The sequence below is a fragment of the Pristis pectinata genome, chromosome 23 (assembly GCF_009764475.1).
Source record: "Pristis pectinata isolate sPriPec2 chromosome 23, sPriPec2.1.pri, whole genome shotgun sequence".
Classification (NCBI taxonomy): Eukaryota; Metazoa; Chordata; class Chondrichthyes; order Rhinopristiformes; family Pristidae; genus Pristis; species Pristis pectinata.
Genome location: NC_067427.1, coordinates 4,887,264 through 4,910,910, shown reverse-complemented (window position 1 = coordinate 4,910,910; position 23,647 = coordinate 4,887,264). Strand labels below are relative to the sequence as shown.

The 23,647-nt window shown below is 46.3% G+C and overlaps 1 protein-coding gene across 1 annotated transcript in view; it reads left to right on the top strand.

Annotated features, from left to right (window-relative positions):
* The window catches only part of LOC127582017 (nuclear receptor subfamily 5 group A member 2-like), an 84,188-nt gene that overhangs the window by 57,217 nt on the left and 3,324 nt on the right, over window positions 1–23,647 (top strand). Inside the window, exons 5-6 of the mRNA XM_052036941.1 lie at window positions 9,807–9,926; window positions 17,738–17,885. Coding sequence (XP_051892901.1) covers window positions 9,807–9,926; window positions 17,738–17,885 — 268 coding nt within the window. The remainder of the gene's footprint in view (window positions 1–9,806; window positions 9,927–17,737; window positions 17,886–23,647) is intronic.

The following is a 23,647-nucleotide window of genomic DNA, read 5'->3' as shown; positions in this document are numbered from 1 at the left end:
GCCAAAGGCAGGTGTGAGCATTAGTGATTATATCGTGGGGTTGAAGAATCTGCTCGCACCTTCCTGGATCAAACACCACAGGGCAAGTTCACCTGAAGTTTAACAAACTGGTGGCTTTAATCCAAATTAATGACACAAGGTTCAATGTTCAAGTGAGCATTTAAAATCACCATCTCGATGGAGCTGGTTTGTAAAAGCACAAAAGAGTTTCAGGAAACACAAGAGACTCAGATGCTGGAATCTGGAGCCACAGACAACCTGCCGGAGGAACTGTGGAGGGAAAGGAATTGTCAACAGTTTGGGTTGAAACCCTGCATCAGGACTGTTCTGTTGCTCAATCCGCTGAGATCCCCCCAGCAGATTGTTTGTTGCAAAAGAGTTTCAGCCAGCGCATTGGCAAAAAGCGGCAGCAGACGTCTCGTACTAAAGGGGGGGGGGGGGTTAAGTCACGTGAGCAGGTTCGGTGCAGAAGTGGAGACAGGTGGGAAGGGCTGCACAGGTCTGACACTTTGGAGCAAAAGGGAGGGACACATGACCTCAGTCAAAGCCAGAGCCAGAATGACAAGTCTGAATAATGTCAGCCGAGTGGGTTCCCAGTGTAAATGCAGCACCGACTGCAGAAAGCCTGAGGGGAGAGGCTTACGTGGTGTTGAAGCTGAAACATCTGTGTTACCAGCGGCAGCTGTGGGAAAGGTAGCAGTCTTAAAATTAAGATGGAAGTTAGTGACCAGTATCTCAGTGTGAACATCTGTACAGCTGCTGACGGCTGGCTTGTGGTTTACATCACAGTGTGTGTACGCTGAATTGGCAGTGGCAAAGGTCCTCACTGTGTTGGGACTGACACCTACATCGAAGGTCTGACCCACACATTGAGGACTGACCCACTCATCAAGGGTCTGACCCACACATCGAGGGTCTGACCCACACATCGAGGATCTGACCTACACATCGATGGACTGACCCACACATTGAGGGTCTCACCCACACATCGAGGGACTGACCCACACATCGAGGGTCTCACCCACACATCGAGGGTCTGACCCACACATCGAGGGACTGAGCCATACATCAAGAGTCTGACCCAGATGTCAATGGTCGGTCCAACTTATCAAAGGCTCACCAAAGCGCCATTAATGAAGAGGGTGCTGAATCTGAAGACGTTCTGTCAGGACGACGGGATCTCCTGGTCAATACGATGTATAGTTTCTCATTGTGGTCCAAAATGCGAAGCTACCAATCCCAGCAGCCAACTGCAGAAACAGACCAATTCTGTGAAGGAAAGGTTGCCCTGAAGAGTTGAAGATGGAATGGAAGAATTATTTGGCATGAGCACTTTGGAACCACATCTGGATAAACCTCTGGAACAAATTTACAGCAGACTCTGACCAGCACCATGTGCTCTGAAGGCTCAGGTGGAGGAGGAGCCAAACGAGACGGTGTGTTGGTCAACTGTGTACAGAATCACTGGGCAACTCCCAATGCTGTGGTGCCCAAAGATCTGCAGCGTTATCAGATCACCCTTCACCAACTGCTGGGTGGTGAACAACACCCGATAGCCACATCACAGGATGTGTGTACTGAACTGGCAGGGGCCAAGGTCTTTACCAAGTTGACCTGAACCATATGTATGTTCAATTAACTGTGGATAAGGAAGTCAACACTACCTAACAATCAACACCCATGAGGGGCTTTGGTACCATATCCAGCTGTTTTACGGTGTGATGTCTTCACCCAAGGCACTTCAGGCCACCGTGGACAAGAAACGAATGGGAGTCCAACACTTTCTACACAATGAAGTGGATTGAGGTATTGCCTTTTGGTCACCCAACACCACACTGTAGAAGAACCCTTAAAAAAAAACACATTCCTCTTCGAGGTCCCTATATTCCCCTGTAATGCTCTGCACACTCTGCTTGTTCCTGCATTATAGACTCTGAATCAACAAGGTCATTTACGCTCCAGACAGGCATCCATTTTCCAGTTGTCAGGGTTAATTCTCCTACAACCTGCAAACACACTGTCAGGAATGGCAGCAAGCTCTTCGACACAAACACAACGATGTAGAAATGCAACGAGCAGGAATAGGCAATTCAGCCCTTCAGGACTGTGCTGAATCTCGGTTGATCTTAGTACCACACTCTTCACCTCCCCTCATACCCCCTGATGTATTTCTGTGCCTAGAAATTTATCTACCTCCTTCTTAAATATATTGAGAGTCTTGGTCTCCACAGCCCTCTGCGCTGGAGAATCCCATCGGTTCAACACCTTCTGAGCGAAGATATTTCTCCTCACTCAGTTCTAAATTTCTTGCCCGTAACCTAAGACTTTGATACCCCACCCCCTGGCCCCCAACCCCCAAACCCCACCTGTGGAGCCCTGTCAGGAGTTTGTATGTTTCGTGTACATCTCCTCTCATCCTTCTAAACTCTGGTGAATACTTGGTCCATCCAAACTCTCCTAATGTGGTCTCCCAGCAACCAGTCTGGTGTTGCTTCATTACCCTTCCACTTTGGGATGAAACGACCAATAATTCTTTATCTCAGCTGCTTTTTTTTACTGGACTGAGAAATGCCCCAGTACAAGAGGTTATAGAATGTAATTATACACATGTGAAACAATGGTGCTTGTAATGTGGAGACACCAGAGACCGCAGATGCTGGAATCTGGAGCAACACACGATCTGCTGGAGGAACTCAGCGGGTCGAGCAGCATCTGTGGGGGAGGAAGGAACAGACGACGTTTCGGGTCGAAACTGCATCAGGACTGAAAATGGAGAGGAGAGGTGGCGGGTATAAAGAGGAGAGGTGAGAGGTGAGAGATGATAGGCAGGTGGATGGAGGCCGAGCAGTAAAAAAAATGAGGCAGATGGAGTGAGATGGAAGGAGGGGAGGGGGATCGTAATGTAACCTGAAGCGTTATGGCTTAAGCTTTGACCTGGTAGCACTCTTGCCTCTGAGTCAGGAGGTTCAAATCCCACCCCAGACACCTGAGCAGAGAAACCTCGGTTGGCACTTGGTGGACAGCTGAGGGAGTGCCACACCGCCGGGGGTACCAGATTTCAGGCGGGCTGTGAAAGTGTGGCCCCGTCTTCTCTCCCAGGTGGACGTGAAAGATCCCTTGGTGCTGTTTCAGAGAGGGATGGCACACTTCTTCCCAGTGCCTTGGGTCTAAGCTCGCCACCAGTAGATGAATTATCACTACCGCTCGTTGTTTGTGGGATCTTGATGTGCACAGATTGGGCATTACAACAGACATCAAAAGTACTTCGCTGGCTGTAAAGAGCTTTGAGATGGCGTGAAAGGGGGATTTTTTTTTACTGAACGTTTGTAGACACCCAATTTAATACAAAGATTAATTTTAAATTCCTAATCATGTTTTGACTGCTCATGTTCAGACTGGGTGTCCCTAACAAGCCCCCTTAATTATTAGTCTGTGTTTTGGGAAGCCTGTCATTTGCGGCAGATACTTAAATGTGTGGCTTCTGGCTGCTCCTTGCATCTTCGCAAAGACCAAGGGTCTGAGGGAGATTGGGAGACATAATCCCACCAACTCTCCGCTGGCAGCTGGGCTCGGTTTGCAGATTGCAGATACCTCTGCTGATGTTACATAAAGGTAATCACTTACCCAAAACCTCTCTGGCTCCAGGGCCAGAAATGATGAAACATAACACTGCTAATAAGCTTTTGTTTTGCATGCTTAGAATAAATCAGTGCACAGATTGCAAGTTTGTTAAAGGGACAGGCGTTTACAGTCAGGATAAAATTCTGTCCAAAAAGCAGATTGATTTGGAAATTCTGGATCCCAAGCATATTCTCCCAACCAATAATATAAAAGTAAAATGTTTTAGATGACAAAAACCTGAAATAAGACAGGAGATAGTCGAGATTTCAGCAGGTCAGGCAGAGAGAAAGAGGCAGACAAACATTTCTGATGATAGGTCTTTGACCCGAAACGTTAGATCTGTTTTCCTCTCCACCAGGTGCTGCCTGACCTGATGAGTCATCTGGTTTTATTTCTGAACTTCTATTAGTGCAGTTTAGAACATAAAACATAGAACATAGAACAGTACAGTGCAAGAACAGGCCCCTCAGCCAACAATGTTATGCCTTAATAATTAAGCTAATGGCAGTTAATTCCTTCTGCCTGCATGTGGTCCATCTCCCTCCATTCTCTGCACATCCATGCGCCTATCTAAGAGCCTCTGAAACACCGCTATCATATCTGCCTCCACCCCCACCCCTGGCAGCACATTCCAGGCACCCACCACCCTCTGTGTAAAAAAAACCTGCTCACACATTTCATAGAACATAGAACATAGAACAATTACAGCACAATTCAGGCCCTTCGGCCCACAAAGCTGTGCCGAACATGTCCCTACCTTAGAAGTTACTAGGCTTACCCATAGCCCTCTATTTCACTCAGCTCCATATACCTATCTAACAGTCTCTTGAAAGACCCTATCATATCAGCCTCCACCGCCGTTGCCGGCAGCCCATTCCACACACTCACCACTCTCTGAGTAAAAAACTTACCCCTGACATCTCCTCTATGTCTACTCCCCTGCACCTTAAACCTACGTCCTCTTGTGGCCACCAATTCAGCCCTGGGGAAAAGCCTCTGACTATCTACCCTATCAATACCTCTCATCATCTTATACACCTCAATCAGGTCCCCCCTCATCCTTCGTCTGTCCAAGGAGAAAAGGCCGAGTTCACTCAACCTGCTTTCATAAGGCATGCTCCGCATTCCAGGCAGCATCCTTGTAAATCTCCTCTGCACCCTTTCTATGGCTTCCACATCCTTCCTGTAGTGAGGCGACCAGAACTGAGCACAATTTCCTTTGAACTTACCCCCACTCACCTTAAATGAATGCCCTCTAGTATTAGATATTTCAACCATTGGAAAAAGATCTATACCTATTTATGCCTCTATATAAACTTCTATCAGGTCTTTCCTCAGTCTCTGTTGCTCCAGAGAAGACAACACTAGTTTGTCCAACCTCTCCTCTAATCCAGGCAGCACCCTGGTAAACCCCTTGTGCACCCTCTCCAAATCCTGCACATCCTTCCTATAATGGGGTGACCAGAATTGAATGCAATACCCCAGATGCAGCCTAACCAGAGTTTGATAAAGCTGTAATGTAACTTCCTGGCTCTTGGGCTGCTCTGCTGAGAAGCAGAAGCAGCTGCTTGCTGTTGGAATCAACATTTGTTTGTCAGGATGTAGGAATTACTGGCCAGCGTTCACTTGATGTTTGTAGTTCTTCTTGAGAAGGTGGGTGCTGAGCTGCCTTCTTGAGCTGTGTAGAGGACACTCCCACAGTGCTGTTAGGGATTTGGATCCAGCAACAATGGCGATATGGGTCCAAGTCTGCAGGGGAGCCTGCCAGTGGCGGTGCCCATGCACCAACTTCCTGGCGGTAGGGATCACAGGTTTGGGAAGTGGTGTTGGAGTATCGTAGTGGAGTATCTGCAGAGCTGGCTTGTCAGAGATGGCACTGTGTGCTGATGGTGGATTACTGTTCAAGCAAATTGAAATGTCCTTTGAAAAGTTTCACACCGCACCCAACTTCCATCGATTCCTCCTTTTAAGAACCGGTGCTGTGTGAATACTTCCGATCTGGAACAGATCAGCTGTCTTGGTCATGGCTGTTCATTGATGGGAATGTAAAGACGGGGGAGGTCACCTCTAATCCCTGTCACTGGCCAGGGCGGACATCCAGCCAGACAGCTGGTGGGTCTACAGAGAATTGTCATATAGTTGGCCATTGGTAATTGGTTTATCATTGTCACATGTGCCGAGGTACAGTGAAAAGCTTTTGTTTGCGTGCCATCCAGACAGATCATTCCATACGTAAGTACATTGAGGTAGTACAAAAGGAAAAGGAAACAGAATGTAGAATATAGTGTTACAGGTACAGAGAAAGTGCAGTGCAGGTAGACAAGTGAGGTGCAAGGCCATGCCAAGATAGAGTTAATCTTTATTGTATGAGAGGTCCGTTCAAGTGTTTTATACCAGAGGGATAGAAGCTGCCTTGTTGTGCATGTTTTCAAGCTTTTGTATTTTCTACCCGATGGGAGAGGGGAGAAGAGAGAATGCCCGGGGTGGGAGGGGTCCTTGATTATGTCGGCTGCTTTCCTGAGGCAGCAGGAAGTGTCGACGGAGTCAATGGAGGGGAGGCTGGTTTCCCTGATGTGCTGAGCTGCGTTCACAACTCTCTGCATCTTCAGCAGTCTTGGGCAGAGCAGTTGCTGTACCAAGCTGTGATGCATCCAGATAGGATGCTCTCTGTGGTGCATCCGTAAACATTGGTGAGGGTCATCGGGGACATGTTGAATTTCCTTAGCCTTCTGAGGATATAGAGGCGCTGGGGTGCTTTCGTAGCCCATAGCATCCATGTGGCTGGACCAGGACAAATTGTTGGCGATATTTACACCAAGGAACTTGATGCTCTCAACCATCTCCACCTCAGCACCATTGATACAGACAGGGCTGTGTACTCTGCCTTGTTTCCTGATGTCAATGAGTTGCAGTGGGCATGGTGGCACATTGCCAAGTTGTGCCACGCAGAACCCAGCTGGAGGTCAGATGGCAACACCACTATCCTGCATGATCACATCCAGGGGTTCCTCAACCACTGAACTGAGGGGCCAGATGCACTTCGCACCTGGCCCTCAGCTTAGTGCCAGCCACATCTAGCAAACTTGGTACGGCCCCATCCATCTGAATGGCTCACCGACCTTCATTATGTTTTGATAAGATTTCTGCATATTTTTCTTTATATCACTGTATATTTATGTTTTAATTAATTAACAGCAGTTTTATATTTTGAAATGAATGTGTCACTTCTTTTATTTAATATTTTAAAAATTATTTAGTTGTTACACTCTTTCCTCTGATCTTCAGAGATATTTATATTCCTTTGACAGCTGGTCAGGAGGGCCAAGGTGAAGGGAAACCTTAGCTTCCACCACCTGAGGCCTAGTCACTGCTTGTGACCCACTTGACCTTGTTGATGGCAATGATTGCAGTAACCTTTGGAGCATTTCAGTTATGAGGAGAGACCGGAAAGGCTGGGTCTGTTCTCCCTGGAGCAGAGGAGGTTAAGAGGCACATGACTCAGGTATATAAAATTATGAGGGGGATAGAGAGAGCAGAATGCAGGAAATGTTCCTCTATGTCAGAGGTAGATAAAATTAGAGGACACAGATTTAAGGTAAAGGGGATCTAAGAGGGACTTTTTTCACCCAGAGAGTGGGGGGTACCTGGTATCCACTGCCTGAGAGAGTGGTGGAAGCAGAGTCACTGACAGTGTTTAAGAAGTGTTGAGAAAAGCACTTGAATCACCCAGGTATAGAAGGCTATAGGCCAAGTGCTGGAAGATGGGATTAGTACAGATGGATGCCCACTGGTTGTCAGGGACATGATGGGCCAAATGGCCTGTTTCCATGTATGACAGCTGAACTGAAGTGCCACATACACTTCACACCTGGCCCCTCAGCTAAACGCCAGCTGCATTGGGCAACCCTAGTATAGAACATTAGCGCAGCCTTCAGATGTTACTTTGAGGTGAGCGTCAGGATCCTCACAATTCAGCCATTCATTTTTGCTGGTCTTACAGAATCAGGGCCATAGTGTGTACGTAGCCCCACCCCCACCAACCAACCCCCCCCCCCCCCCACCCAAAGATTCTAGTTCCTTTGATTTATAAAACAAAACACATCTACAACACTTGGCAGGGCAGGCTGCCTTCGTAGAGAAAGAAACAGTTAATGTATCAATTGAAAAATTGACACGTTAACAGAACCAGAGATGTTTGCAACTTTTCAGCAGAGACGGAGCCTGGGACATCAGGGGGAGGGGTGCAAACAAATGGGGAGAGGTTTGTGACAGGGTAGGGGGCAGGAATGAACGTGATGACAGGGCAGGGCAAAATGAGATAATAATGAGACATCCCTGGGAGCAAGAGACAGACCCATGAGAGGTATAAGTGGTTAGAGCAGGGGCAAGAGGAGGAGGGAGACAGGGCAGGTCACTAGGACAGGGGCTAATAAGTGTATGGAACTGGTTGGGGTATCCAGTGGGGCTTTGAATTTGGAGGGTTGTGTGCACATATTCTTCAGGGAATGGGTGAATGTGTTTGTGTGAATCCTTAACATCACATTATACAAATATTTTTTGATGATTATTTAGGAGAAACAAAAACACTTTCAAACTGAACCATTGATAATTCTGGTTAATTTTGGAATATCTGGTTCCTAGTTTGCTGAGGTCTTTACATTACTGAGTAGAAATTAATTACAACATGATAAACGATTCCTGGAAACACAAGATTCTGCAGACGCTGGAATCTGGAGCAACAAACAATTTGCTGGAGGAACTCGGCGGGTCCAATAGCACCAGTAAGGAGAAAGGAATTAGTCCTGGTGCAAGGTTTCAACCACAAACATCGACATTTCCTCCCACCCACCCCCCACCCCACCCCACCCCACAGATGCTGTTCGACCTGCGGAGTTCCTCCAGCAGATTGTTAGTTGCTCCAGATTCCAGTATCTGCTGTCTGCTGTGTCTCCAGATAGTATCAGTGATACACTGTCCCTCTGCAATTCCCTGCTTTTCCGGTCACAGGTCTGCCTGCTTTGTAGCAATGGAACAATGGACACTGAGAATGCAATGCAAAAAGTAAATACTTCAGAATGTAAACACAAACCATTCAAATGCAAAGCTGCTTAATTTGATTTATCAAATAATGCACATTATCTATTAATCTCAATGGGTGCTTTAGATCTGGATGATGTCCTGTTTTGCTTTTCCTATCAGAATCTGCATGGCAGTTCCTAGACTGGTGTGTGTGATGCCACAAGACATCTGTTTGTTATACAATGCAGGGTTATTGCTAGGTAGAGAGGGAATTGGATAGTGTACACGTTGCTTAGAAATTCCCCCTAGTCAGCCACAGTAATTACACACTTATCGGAGTGTCAGTATGCTGTGTATTGTCTCTGAAGTTCATTCCCAGTGAAGGTAACAGAATGAACTTCAGAGTCAGAGGCAAACAATGATGCAGCCATGTGATGCATTTAGTGACACTGGACTTGGATCAACGTCCAGGCCATGGAACTTGCAACAAGTGCACATAGCTGCAATTGTACAAAATCTCTGCCAAATCACAGTGTGGATTTCATCAAAGACCAGTTCGTCCACATTTGGAGTATTGTGGTCTCCCCATTACAGGAAGGGTGTGGAGGCTTTGGAGAGGGTGCAGAAGAGGTTCACCAGGATGTGGCCTGGGTTAGAGAGCATTGGCTAAAAGGAGAGGTTGGACAAACTTGGGTTGTTTTCTCTGGAGCGTCGGAGGCTGACGGGAGACCTGATAGAAGTTTATAAAATTATGAGAGGCATCAACAGGGTAGACAGTCTTTTTCCCAGGGTGGAAATGTCAAATACTAGAGGACATAGCTTTAAGGTGAGTCGGGGAAAGTTTAAAGGAGATTTACAGGGCAAGTTTTTTACAGAGAGAGCGGTATATGCCTGGAAGTGGTGGAGGCAGATACAACAGCAATGTTTAAGAGGCATTTAGACAGGCACATGAACAGGCAGGGAGTGGAGGGATACGGACCACATGTAGGCAGATGTGTACTTTAAGTTGGCATCATGGTTAACATAGACATTGTGGGCCAATGAGCTCGTTCCTGTGCTGTACTGTTCTATGTTGTATGTTCTATTTTGTATGATCTATGTTGTATGAGGGACCGAGTTTGGGGCAGCCACTATAGCCGCTGATGGTGTCGTCTTCTGATCTGCAGGTGGATGACCAAATGAAACTGCTGCAGAACTGTTGGAGCGAGCTGCTGGTCCTGGACCACATCTGCAGACAGGTTTACCACGGGAAGGAGAATAGCATTCTTCTGGTGACCGCCCAAGAGGTAACCGTTACAGGCGCAGTCATTGTCCCTCCCCGGGCCAGAGCCTGTGCTCAGATACACAGCCCTGACAAAGGGGGTCACTCACACAGAACACAGGAACTGGGAATGTCTGCCCACTGACCTACCTTCCCCATTGAGGGTTGCATCGAGGCTGGTGGTTAACACCACACACCTCCTCTCTCCCTGTCTCCCTAACTTCCCGGGTTGTTTTCTCAATGTCCTGGCCTGGAGGGGGAAAACTCTTGGGAAGACCAAACCCAATGTCTTTGATCCCCATCGGAACCACTGTTCCTGGGGCACTGATCCCCGTGACATACTCGACCTGGAGACGAAAACAGGCCCTTCAGCCCACCAAGTCCGCACCAACCATCAAGCACCCCGTTCCACTGTTGCCATCACTAAGGCCACCTGCTTCCCTCTCCCAATCCTCTCCTTCCTGCCCACTCCAACATCCTCCTGGCCAATGTCCCTCGTTCCACGTGAGGTAATTGAAAACTCTCCTGTCTGCGTGCTACCTTGCACTTGTCCTGTTCACCCATCGCTCCAGTGTCAGCCCCTCAGTTACACCTGGTTAATCGTTACTTCAACTTTAAAGTGCTCACCCTTGTTTTCCGATGTCTCCTTGGTCTCACCACTCCCTGTCGCTGTAACCTCCTCCAGACCCTGGAGACACTGGGCTCCTCCCGTTCCAGCCTGTCCATGTGATAGACACAGCGGCAGGAAAAGCTGCTAGGGTGGGGGGGAGGAGGGAGGCAGGTGCTCACCTGGGTCTGCCCTGACCGCCCTGTGCTGTGGGATGTCCCACACTTTCATGAGCTGTAGGGTGGTCCAGGGGTCACTGTGTGCAGCTCAGATGAGTTCTGGACATTGAGGTTGTGGTCGGTGAGGAGAGCGCCACCAATTCATGTCCCACAGTGCTGAGCACCGGAGACATCGATATCACAGTGCACACCGTTTCATTTCCGTCCCCGGCGCGATGCCCTCCTGCTCTTTCTGTGAGCGAAGAACGAAGGTCGTAGTTTGCCCCCCCGGCAACAGTGGGGAAATGCAGATGGTGTGACCTGTGACATCATCAGGTGCACAAATTATGATGTGATCGTGCACAACTCATGACATCATCAGGTGCAACCTATGACATAATCAAGTGCACAACACATGGCATCATCAGGCACACAGACCTACGACATCATTAGGTACATGTCCATGACATCATCAGATGCACATCCTATGACATCATGAAGTGCACAACACATCAGGTGCACAAAGCTATGACATCATCAGGTATACAGCCTATGATGTCATCAGGTGACACCAGGCAACCATAAGTCGGGCTGAGCTGAACTGCAATTGGCCCAATTTTCTGGCAGTAACTAATCAAACCTGTAGAAGATTTCTTGCTTACTCTTCCCCAGGTTAAACCCCCTCCACGTGTGATCAGTGCAGTGAAAAATACAGGGATGGAGTTAACTTGATAAAATAGAATTTGATGCTCGGATTAAAGCTCTGATTTGCTGTGAAAATCAAGCTTTCAAACAGATGAAAGTTTATTGCATGAATATTGTTGAAATGCGTCACCCGGTTACAGTGACCATCCAAACCATTGCAGATGCCAGAAACCTGAAATAAAACAGAAAATGCTGGAGATACTCAGCAGGTCAGGCGGCTGCTGTGGAGGGAGGGGCAGAGTTAGCACCTGAGGCTGACGATCCTTCATCGGGAGTGGGAGATGTTTCCGGGATGGAACAAGATGTAGAGGGAGGGGGGGAAGGGCAATGGACTTTGCTGGTTGGAAGGTAGGAGAGACTAGATGATGGAGCCGGGGGCAGAGGGTGGGAACGGGACAAGTAAAGAAAGAGGTGAAAATGGGAGCAGCAGCAGGACTGGTCCAGAAGTTGTGGTGTGCAGGGACTCGGAGAACGGAGGAAGCTGACCACAAAGTGCTTCCGATCTGACATCTTCTGCTGACTGGTCTCAGTTCAAAGGCAACACAAGCAAACAGGGGCAGGAGGAGGGCACGGCCCCTCAAGCCTGCCCCACCATTCAATATGACCATGGCTGACCTGCCCCAGGCCTCTTCTGTGCTAATTCCCCATCGCCCTCAATTCCCTGATCGTTCAAACACTGATCTACTTCCTCTTTAGACATTCCCAATGATCCAGCCACCACAACCTTCCACGGTAGGGAATTCCAGAGACCCACCACCCTCTGTGAGAAGACATTCTTGCACATCTCCATTTTAAATGACCACCCTTAATCTGGTAACTACATCCCCTCGTTTGAAACTCTGCCACTCGTGGAAACATCCCAACATCTAATCTGTCACACCCCCTTGGGATTTTACATGGATCACTCCTCATGATCCTAAACTCTTAAAAGGATCCTATGATGTTATCACACATGCTGAATGGCCAATTGCAATGAGCAATTCTTGGAATATAACAGGAAGCAAACTGCACCACCATTAATGAGCATTTCAAAGACTACACGGTGTTAACTGAAGGTAAGAGCATCCAGTCACGGTTATGGAATTGAATGGAAATATAAATAAACTTTACAACACTTTTATTTTTAAATTCCTTTCTTGAAATAATCACGTGGGGGAATTATAATCCACATACAAAAGTAAATTTTTAGAGGCAAGGATTTACAGCTGAGTACAGCGTTAAAAACTTCCATCAGATGTTACAAAGCACAACACAGGACATTTTACAGTAATTGGTTTATTATTGTCACATGTACTGAGATACAGTGCCATCCAGACAGATCATTCCTTACGTAAGTACATCAAGGTAGTAAAAAGAAAACAGAATGCAGAATATAGTGTTACAGTTACACAGAAAGTGGAAGGGCCACGACGAGGTAGATTGGGAGATCAAGAGTTCATCATTGAGTCTTATAACAGTGAGACAGAAGCTGTTCTTGAATTTATCTTCTGCCTGACGGGAGGGGTGGGAAGGGGAATAAATTCAAGGGAGTTCCGTTAATTCATCTGAATTGCACAGGTTTGGTTCCTCTAATTGTTTCCAAAAATTGACTTTGTTCATAAGACTAACAAGTAAATGGGACAATCCCTCTGTTGCTCTTCTACATACAAGTCACATCATTCCATTTTCATGTTGTGGTCAGCACAGCATCAATTTTCTTATATGCATATTGCTGGAACAAATGTTCTGTGGGGTTTGACCCAGGTTTGAGCCTCTCAGTGTGGAATAGCAGAGGGACACTAAACTGGGCCCTTTCCCATAGAAAATGTGGCGGTGGGTGCGCCTAGCTCCTGGGGGTCCCTTGGCGTGTGGTCTTGGACCGATGGTCACACTCAGCAGGGGACAACTTGCCCCAGAACACCAGCAGGTTTTGGTCAGATCTGCAGGTTGGGGGAGGGTGGGAGAGGATGGAGAGATGTAGGGACAGGGTGATTGGGAGTTGCTGGGTGCGACTGCTTCACTTTGCATCCCTTTCCCCACTCTAGCAAGGGTAATGAGTTTGGATGACTGACCTAGAGAGCTTCTACCCTGCTGTTATAAGACTATTGAATGGTCTCCTAGTACGATAACATGGAATCTTGATCTCACAATCTACCTCGTTATGCCCTTGCACCTTATTCTCTGCCTGCACTGCACTTTCTCTGTAACTGTAACACTATATTCTACATTCTGTTATTGCTTTTCCCTTGTACTACCTCGAAGCACTGATGTGACGAAACAATCTTTCTTTCTTTCTTTTTCAATCTTTTTAATAGTTTTCAAATTAATACAGATTAATGTAATACAAGGAGATCAGGAGAACAACCATGGCATGGATAATCATAAAGAACAATAAAAGATAAAGAAGTCTGTAGATCTAATGATCTCTTAGTAAATGAATATAATATAAAAAAAAAAAATCTATTATATAAAAAAAGAAAGAGAAAAAAACTCAAACCAATAAGAAAAATTATAAACAATATATCAAACCAAACTAAGCTAAACAGAAAAATTTAAAGAAAAACAAACAAAAAAAAGACTGGACTAAAATTTCTCAGTAGACAATCTGCATGGATGGCATGCAAAACAAAGTTTTTCACTGTACCTCGGTACGTGTGACAATAATAAACCAATTTACCCATGGGGAAAATGTGGGGATTAAGAGCAGGTCAGGGGTCGGAGCCTGTGAACAGGGACTTGTTGTGTTCTGAAGTTTTGATTAACTTATAGACCCAATTCATATTCTCAGACTCCTTTTCTGAATAGATCACCATGATCTTCTAGATCCACTTTAAATACAGACGAAGTTTCACTCACGGGTCTGCATATTTATTAAAAAAATCTGCCACTGTTTTGCCAACTATTGCCTTTCAGAGATCAGCTTCTGAAACTGGTGGAGACTTGACAAAAATAAAACCTTTTTCTCAGATGGGAAATAGTCAAATTATCCCTTGCTGGCGCCGTGTCTGGTTGGATGTGTCTGAAATTGTTTCTGTAGCAGGGAACAAACACTGATCTGCAGATAGACTGAGTGTGTCCACAGACCACAGGCGGACACGGTTGTGATGGATTTCATCAGCTCACTCTTCGTTTCCCACACAAAGGTTGCGTTTGGCATTGGTGTTTACAGCAGGTGGTTTGGGAAGGAGCCCCAATGTTCACAAGGCTGCAGTTAATTTTAGCCAGAAGTAATTATTGCTGAGCTAGTGATAAAAGCTAAAATGAAGGCACAAAGCCAGCAACTGGCAGGATGAAAGTTTCTTCTTAAATCCATTCCTTCACAGGTGTGGACATTGCCGGCAATGCCAGCATTTATTGCCCATCCTTAATTGCCCCTGAGCTGGAGCGATGGTCCAGAGGCATTTCATAAAGCTGCTTTCAATTTGTCAGGGAGCTTATGGGTTGTTAAACCTCTTGGAAACAAAATTTTGAGGGAAGGCTGAGGCAAAGACCTTGAAATGATTAAATAAGAAAGTTATTAGTTTCAAAAGAATCAGCAACTCATTGACTCTGAATAGTAATATAGAGCAGTATAGAAACAGGCCCTTCAGCCCATCGGGTCTATGCCAACCACCATGCTCATCCACACTAATCCCACTTACCTGCACTAGCTCCCCCTTCCTCTGTGCCCCGCTCATTCAAGTACCTGTCCAGGTGCCTCTTAAGTGTTGCACCTGTCCCTGCCTCCAGCACCTCCTCTGGGCAGCTCATTCCAGATACCAGCTACTCAGTGAGTGAAAAATTTACCCCTCAGATTCCCTTTAAACCTCCTGCTTCTCACCTTAAATCTATGCCCTCTAGTTTTAGACACCCCTGAAACAGACACGGCTATCTACCCTATGTATGCCCCTGACAATTTTATAAACCTCTATCATGTCACCTCTCTGCCTCCTTCACTCCAGGGAAAACAGTCCCAGCCTATCCAGCCTCTCCTGATAACTCAAGCCCTTGTGAATACTTACGCACCCCCTCTAACTCAATCACATCCTCCCTGTAGTGTGGTGACCAGAACTGCACATAACCAACGGTTCGTACAACTGTTACGTGACGTCCTGATTCTTGTACTCAATCCCTCGGCTGATGAAGACGAGCATTGCCATACGCCTTCCTCACAAACTGACAGTACACAAGAGTCGGGGGGGGAGGAGGGTAATATACCGGCACGTACTGAGGACCGGTAAGCGGGCAGAACGATAATAGGGACAAACGGGTCACGTTTGTGCTGGGAGGCTGTGTCTAGAATGCGTGCTCCAGGTATCACTGCTGGACCCCAGCTGTTCACCACCTTCATCACCGATTCGATGAGTGGACCAAGTGTAATATATCCAAGTCTGCCGATGACACAAAGGTGGATGCCAGTGTAGGTCGCGAGGACGATGCAGAGAGGTGTCAGGGAGATATCGACAGGGCGAGAAGGGAGCTAAGTACAACATAATAAAACTATTTTTAAATGGAGAGAGATCGGTAGTCAGAGGGACCTGATGTTCCTCCACACAAATTGGTTTGTGGCCTCTCTTCAACAACTTTAAGTTAGAAGTAGGAACGTTAAAAAAGCACATTCAGGAGAAGTTGGTGTCTGGAACATCAGGAACTTCATGTGCTTTGCAAACAAGCTTATATTGATTAACCATACAACACCATTTAATCAATGTTTCCCATCACTGAAGTGTTTTTTCCTAAACTGCTATAAAAGGCAGCTCAATATTACCTTTGAAGGATGGCACATTGTCCACGTCTCAACTGAATGAAAAGCTGGCACAATGGCCCAGTTCCAAGCCCTACTGCACATCCTCCAGGACCCTCCCTTCTGCTACACTTCAGCAGGTTTGATTTTCACAAACAGAAGATCTTGCGGAAAACCTTGAAATCAAACATTGTAAGTCGAGTGACCTGCCCACCGAGGCTGTGAGAGACTGGTCGGCAGACGTAGAAAATCGACATGTAAAATCCACAGATGTGGGAGATCTGAAATAAAACCAGAAAATAGTGGAAATGCTCAGCTGGTCAGGCAGCATCTGTGGAAAGGGAAACAGAGTTTCTCATGTTCCATACAACATAGAAGGAGGCCGTTTCGGCCCATTGAGTCCATGCTGGTTCACAGAGCAATCCCATCCACCCCATTAATTTTCCCTGTAACCTAATCTTCCCACATTCTCATCAACTCCCTCCCAGATTCTACCACTCACTTCAACTTCAAATTTATTGTTGTCATAGGCAGACATCCACAGGCATAGATGCCAGGAAAATCAGCCTTTTGCAGCAGCAGCAGGGTACTTTACAAGACAAAGACAGACATGTTAATGTAAACTGAAATTAAAATAAGTTATACATAACTTACATGTGTAAGAAATGAACAACAAAATATATGACAATAGTGTAAGATTGAGAGAGAGAGAATAAGTCCGAGGTGGTGTTTGGGTTTCTCAGGTGGGTTCAAGAACCTGACGGCAGTGGGGAAGAAGCTGTTGTTGAACCTTGAGGTGTGGGGTCTTCAGGCTCCTGTACCTCCTGCCTGATGGCAGCATCGAGAAGAGGGCACGGCCCGGATGGTGGGGGTCCCTGATGATGGATGTCACCTTCCTGAGATATCGCCGATGTCCTGGATGGTGGGGAGAGCTGTACCCATGGTGGAACCAGCTGAGTCCCACCACTCTCTGTAGCCTCTTGTGTTCCTGTACACTGGAGCCTCCATACCAGGCTGCGATGCAACCAGTCAGAATGCTTCCCACCGTACACCTGTAGAAGTTGGTCAGAGTTTTCCACGACATGCGGAAGACACCTACACACTAGTGACCAACTAACAGATCGACCTGCATGTTTTTGGAATGTGGGAGGAAGCCACTCCTCCTGTGCTCATAGCAGAACATGCAAACTCCACATAGGCAGCGCCGGAGGTTAGGATTGAACCTGGCTCATTGGAGCCATGATACACTGTGCCACTGTGCAGGTTAAAGACCCCTTGTCAAGAAATGGGTTCTGCTGTTTCCAATAAGATGCACAGTTGTACCTTGAATTCCTAGTTGTGTGCCTGTGTGTAACTCTCCCCTGCGTTACGTACAGTCAGATCCAACTCATTCCTGATGTAACATGAATGAGGCTGACAGTGTACACAGCTTGGGAGATTGCCTGAAATTTGATCATTGTGAAACATTGGAAACTTGGAAATTGTTTTCTTGGTTCTGAGAAAGGGACGGTGTTTTTTGTAAAGTGGAAAGAAGTGTCAGGAATTGTGCCAGTTCAAACTGGACGGGTTCCCCAGTAAAGAGCGCGTTACTTTGTGTAACTTGTGAAAACCCTTCAGCTAGTCCTCACACCAGCCACCTGTGACCTTTTCCTCTCCCCATCCAGGTTGAGTTATCCACAATCGCCAACCAGGCGGGGTCAACCCTCATTAACTTGGTGCTGCGAGCTCAAGAGTTGGCGGCAAAACTTCAGTCGCTACAGGTCGATCGGAGGGACATAGTCTGCTTCAAGTTCCTCCTCCTCTTTAGTCCTGGTAAGACACAGCGCACTGATCACTGATTCATTACTAACTGCAACACTTGGGCATGTTCAGGATCACAGAAAGGCCATATTAATCCAGAGAGTGAATGGACTACCCTGCATATCCAGCTGTTGCTGGCATATAGTTGAGGGGACAGATAAGAACTGTGTTGGGTTATTCATCAGTAACGTCTGGCTCATTTGCTCGACAGAGGCATTTTTACCTCAGGATCAGTTCGTGTTGAGTTGGGAATGAGCATTCAACGGGTGGGATTCTGACCAAGTCCGGCAGTTTCTGCATGGGTGTAGTCCCCGATCTGACTCCTTCGCGGAACTCCACCACGCTTAAAATTCCCGAGCAGTTATGCCGGGAATCAGCTCTCTGTCCTGAGCCGGGTCAGAACCCTGCACTGAGATTCCACAGGGTTCTGTGGAGGATGTAAGGAGATGGATAGAAAGTAGAGCAAAAGTCAGGTGCTTTTTTAAGGAGTATTTCTGCTCGTTTAAGATTTTTTATTATTTATGTTTAATATTTTTAATTTGAAGGTTATATTTGTAACAGTTTTATATTTTTCTATGTATTACTTAATTTAATATATTTTAAATGCCTATAAAATGTCAGGAATGTTTAAAAACTTAAAAGATCCTTACAGCATCGACAGCTGGCAAAGCTGGGAGTAGGATTTTGCCGTCCATCAAAGCTCTCATGCAGTTGTGCGGGGCTAGGGTCACATTTCAGGCCATTTGCCTCTTGATCGGCCCTTTGCATCCAGATCAGGGGAGGAGGAAACCACCTGCGGCACTTCCAGTGACAGTCCTGACCCAGTTAGATGTTGTGAGGGCTCAGCCTGACAGTCAAGTTGTAAAATCAGTTAAGGTAGCTGCCTTGACATTCAGTGAAGGGCGTGAAATTGCTATGATTATGCCAAATAATTGTCGGCTGTTAAATTAACCTTATTTTATTTTTGAAAAGTTATAGAACTCAATAATTATTTCCATATTAAATATTCAGTTACTTAATTAATTAATTGCGTGTAGCTGATTCATTGCCACAATTTTTGCAATGGAGAAAGTAAACTAAAAGGCAAACAGTGTTTTCCCTTTCGAAGCACCTGACCAGACAGTACAGTTCACAGAGACACGATAGTGGAACAGAAAACAAACAGCTTGTTGAGGCTCAGCCATGGGGGATGATTGTGTTTGTCGCACTGAGTCGTCCCAATGGCTTTTCTAACGCAGGCTGCGGACTTGGCATAACCAGCGGCCAGGAACTCCCTGGTTAAACTGGCTTTGTCTTCCCGTGCTTGGCTAGCCCATGTAGACAAAATAAATAACTGTGTATCTCGGTGGTTTTGCATTGCAGTTGAGCCAAAGTTTGACCATCTCTGCTGTGGAAGAGGACAGCAGCTTTAAGGGGCCACACGCTGAGTCAAAGTTCTGCTCAAACTTAAAGTCAAAGTCGAGTTATTGTCATCTGCACAAGTCTGTGTGTGCACAGGTGCAATGAAAACTTGCAGCAGCATCACAGGCACGTAGCATCAGATAAGCAGCATCCACAACAAAAATATAAACATAAACTATACAAATTATAAAAGAAAGGATACGATTAGAACAAAAAAAATGTCCATTGCAGAAGTGATTAGGGTTGTGCAAGTTGAAGCAGGTTGAAGGGAAGTAGCTGTTTCTGAACCTGGTGGTGCGGGACTTCAGGCTTCTGTACCTCCTGCCCGATGGGAGCAGCGAGAAGATGGCACGGCCCGGATGGTGGGGATCTTTGATGATAGACGTTGCCTTCTTGAGGCAGCACCTCCTGTAGATACTCCCGATAGTGAGGAGGGATGTGCCTGTGATGGATTGGGCTGATGTATCACCCAGAAAGATAGGAATAATAGAAGTAAAGTCTCTGAGGACCCGTGTGTTACACAGGGGCAATGTGAAAATTAGTTTGCACTCCCCCTCACTGAACCTCTGAAGCAGCCATCACACTGAAGGGATGTGCAGCATGTCGAAGACTAACCTGTCTACTACGGTGGATCTACAAATACTCAGTGTTCAACAAGTTAAGCATAGTGTCATAGAGAGCAACAGCACAGAAACAGACCCTCCACCCTACAGAGTCCGCACCAACCATCAACTACCCACTTACACCAATCCCACAGTTCCGTTCCGTTCCTGAGAACTGTTCATAACCAGAACAGTTCACAAGTCGGAAATGCTGCAACCCAGAAACATATTTAAGTAAAAACATCGGCCAGCCAAGGGCAACATGTAGTTAAACCTGGGGCATTTAACTCAAGCATTCAGACATTGCCATGAACTGAGTTCCCACCCGGCAGAAGATACCTGCTGCCCTGGAGCAGCCGGTGAATCCATCCCAGTGGTCTCCCAAATGCCGGCTCCTATCCGCAGGCTGTCCAGAAGTCGGCCATTCCTCAGGCAAGGACCTGTGGTCCTATCTTCTACTCTCTCCACATTCCCAACAACTCCCTCCAGACCCTACCCCTCACCCACACACTAGGGACAATTTACAGAGGGCATTTTACCTCCCAACCCCCTCATCTTTGTGAGGAAACCAGAACATCTGGTAGCAGGAAACCAGCTTGGAAACTACAGGCCAGTGAGCCTTACAGCGGTGGTAGAAGGGTTGGTGGAGCTGGGAAGGGTGTGAGTGAGTGACAGCAGGTTTGGTAACTCCTGGCCATTTTTCCTTACATTGGAGCTCCCATACACATTGGTGAGACAGGCTGTTCCATGCGTGAGAGCTCCTCCAGTCTCTCTCCTACACCCCCCCAAAGCTGATGTCTTACCCTTTCATGTGTGGGTTCCTCAGTAGCGAGTAGTTGTCTTCATTACTCTCACCTGTCTGGATGATGGTGTGCTGGTGATTAGGTTTCTGATGTCTACCAATGTTCCCTGTGGCTTTTTGAGAAGCCCTTGCGAGGGATTCCTAGTTGTCCATTTCACAAAGTCACCTGGCTGGTTCAAGGGCCGTGGACTCTGCTCAGAACATTTGAAAGAATCACAGCTTCGTCCATCAGATGCAGTCGGGCTGTTGGCAGATGGGAACATGTCTCAGATCATCCTTGGTCTTCTTAGGAGTAGGAATGGTTTACGTGCACCCGAGGGGCTACCAGCCCTGAGTCCAATATCTCACTCAGAATCTTCAACACCACTGCACTGGAGACTTCCCGGGAATGGGACCCGCCATATTCTGACTGCTCCCCTACAGGGATACAGTTGACAGGGGCAACACCAAAAAACATGTCATGAAGAACATTTGCAAAATTCATCAAATCACTGCCGTCTCGTTTCACTGCTGTTTCCAAACTACCCTTGTTTGGACTTCAATTTGTTCTCCCCTCTCACTCATCACCATAAGCCCCACCTCCTACTGGGCTGCAGAACATTCCCTGGTTTGGGAAGCTGGAACATTCCCAATAACATTCCAATAAATAATCTGGTGGGAAGGAGTAGTCGGGATTACCTATTGCCCAGTCTGTCTCTCCCGCCTGTAAATAGAGGTCCCTAAAATCAAGGAACCACCATTAAAAGTATATCTTCCCAATGGCTCTTGCGGGGTTTGATGTTCTGGGAATGATTGGAGGTAACTCCGTGTTCTGGGAAGTCTGTCTCAGTTGCAGTGTGTCAGGTACCTTGTCAACAATGTGCTGATCTCAAATAACAACCCCAATTGAGTAATTAATTGTATAAAAATGTGGTTTTCAAAATCTGTAGTTTGGGAGAGAAAATGGATGCTGCCGAGATTATGACACGTACTTATCTATCAGAGTCAAGTAGGCATTTAATTCAGTTTTCTGTAACAATCCAGGAGTTTGATTTGAAAAGCTGTTATGCAGCAATACCGCAATGCTAATTGCAAGAGAAAAAATTATTATTGAGATACACACAGAGAAATCTCCTTTCAGACAGCAGATACATGGCTTTTTTCCAAAGGCACACTGGAATTAAAGGCTTCACTATACATGCTCCATTTATTACTTTTTCCCAACAAAAAAACTCATTGAAGTGGGCCTTTTCTACCCCACCCCCTCCACCTCTTCCCTTCAGGGTTATTTTCACCGGATTTCACCCATTTTTAAAATCTGAAAACATTGTGTCGAGGTGTTTTGTGTTTTCCATAGAATCAGCTCCACAGCCAGGTTTTTATGTTGCTTGTGAGGCTTTAATTACCTTCAGGAGTGCATGGATTTTACATTCAGCTGATCACAGTGCACACAAAGCAAAATATTTACAAAAGAGTGTGACATTTATTGTCCATATTGATTTTCCTCCTGAGCAGGTAAAGAGTTTTAATTAAAATTAGAATTTTGCAAAAAAAGCAGTGGTTGTGAAGAAGATATGCTTTAGCTTTGTTCTAAAGAAGCATTTAATAGAGCCTCAACAAATTGACCTATGCTGCCTTTCAATCACGCAGATCCTTTGCTTGGAAGGGCTTTTATTACTCACATTCCCTTAAGTGATTGCAATTTAGCAGAAGCCCTCTTATGAACAAAGACGGCTCCCAATAATGAGAACTGTGAAAGGCAAGGCAACAACTTAAAGCAGGTCAACAATTGTTAGGGTCAGCTTTGTACCACGGAAGTGTTTCAACTGTAGGCTTGTAAATGAAGAGTCCATCTGATTCGGAGGCTTGTGTGAGTTCATTTTGACTGCTGTGCTGGGGAAGTACATATATTTTCAGAAATGGGCAATTCTTAGTTGAATTTAGTATTTTAACAGGTTAAAGTTCACCAGCAACACATATTTCCTTTGGTTCTCCATTAAGCAATGCCTTGGTTTTTAAAATCCGTATCCTGCTCCAGTCTCTCCCTGTCCTTGTGATCTCCTCCATCCCTGTAACATTGCTGGAACTTTGGGCTCCTCTGATTCCAACCTCTTGATTGTCCCTGAATTTAATCCCTCCATTACTGGAGCCATGTCTTCACTGCCAAAGGCCTAAATGCTCTGGAACTCCCTCCACAAACTTCACTCCCTCTTTCTTCTCCCACTAAACACTCTTTTCTGATATCTCCTTGTGGGACTCAGCATCAGTTGATTTGGATTAATAATTCTCTGTGAGTCGCTTCGGGACGTTTTTCTATTTTAATGGCACAGTTTAATGGAAACATGATTTGCCCTTTAAACAAACTGCCTTAAACTTGGTATTTGAGCTCTCATAACCCAAGTAGCCCTCAAAGGTTGGGCCGAGGTTTCTGCATTTAACAAACTCTTTCATAATTTGGGGCACTTTCACTGGATTTTCTCTGAACTTCGGTGGTGCATGCCCAGTAAATGAAAACCAAAAACTGCAGATGCTGGAAATCTGAAATTAAAAAAACAGAAATTCTGGGAACACTCAGCAGGTCAGGCAGCATCTGTGGAAAGAGAAACAGCTGATGTTGCAGGTCTGGGAACCTTCGTCAGAACTGGGAAAGAAAGAGAGAAAACAAGCTAGATTTGAGTATCAGAGAAGGCAGGGGAGGCTTTTAGATAAACAAACTGCTGGAAGAACTCAACGGGTCAGGCAGCATCTGTGGAGGCAGAGGGATGGTTGATGTTTCAGGTCGAGACCCTGCATCAGGACCGAGAATGTAGAGGGGAGATGGTCAGGATGGAGAGGTGACGGGGAGGGGTGAGGCAGGCGATACGTGGGTCCAGGTGAGGAGGGGTTGATGGGCAGATAGATCTGGGTGGGGGAGGGAGGGGTGGAGCCAGCGACAGAGGCTGGGAGGTGATAAGTGGAGACAACAGAGGGCTGCAGATGATGGGATCTGA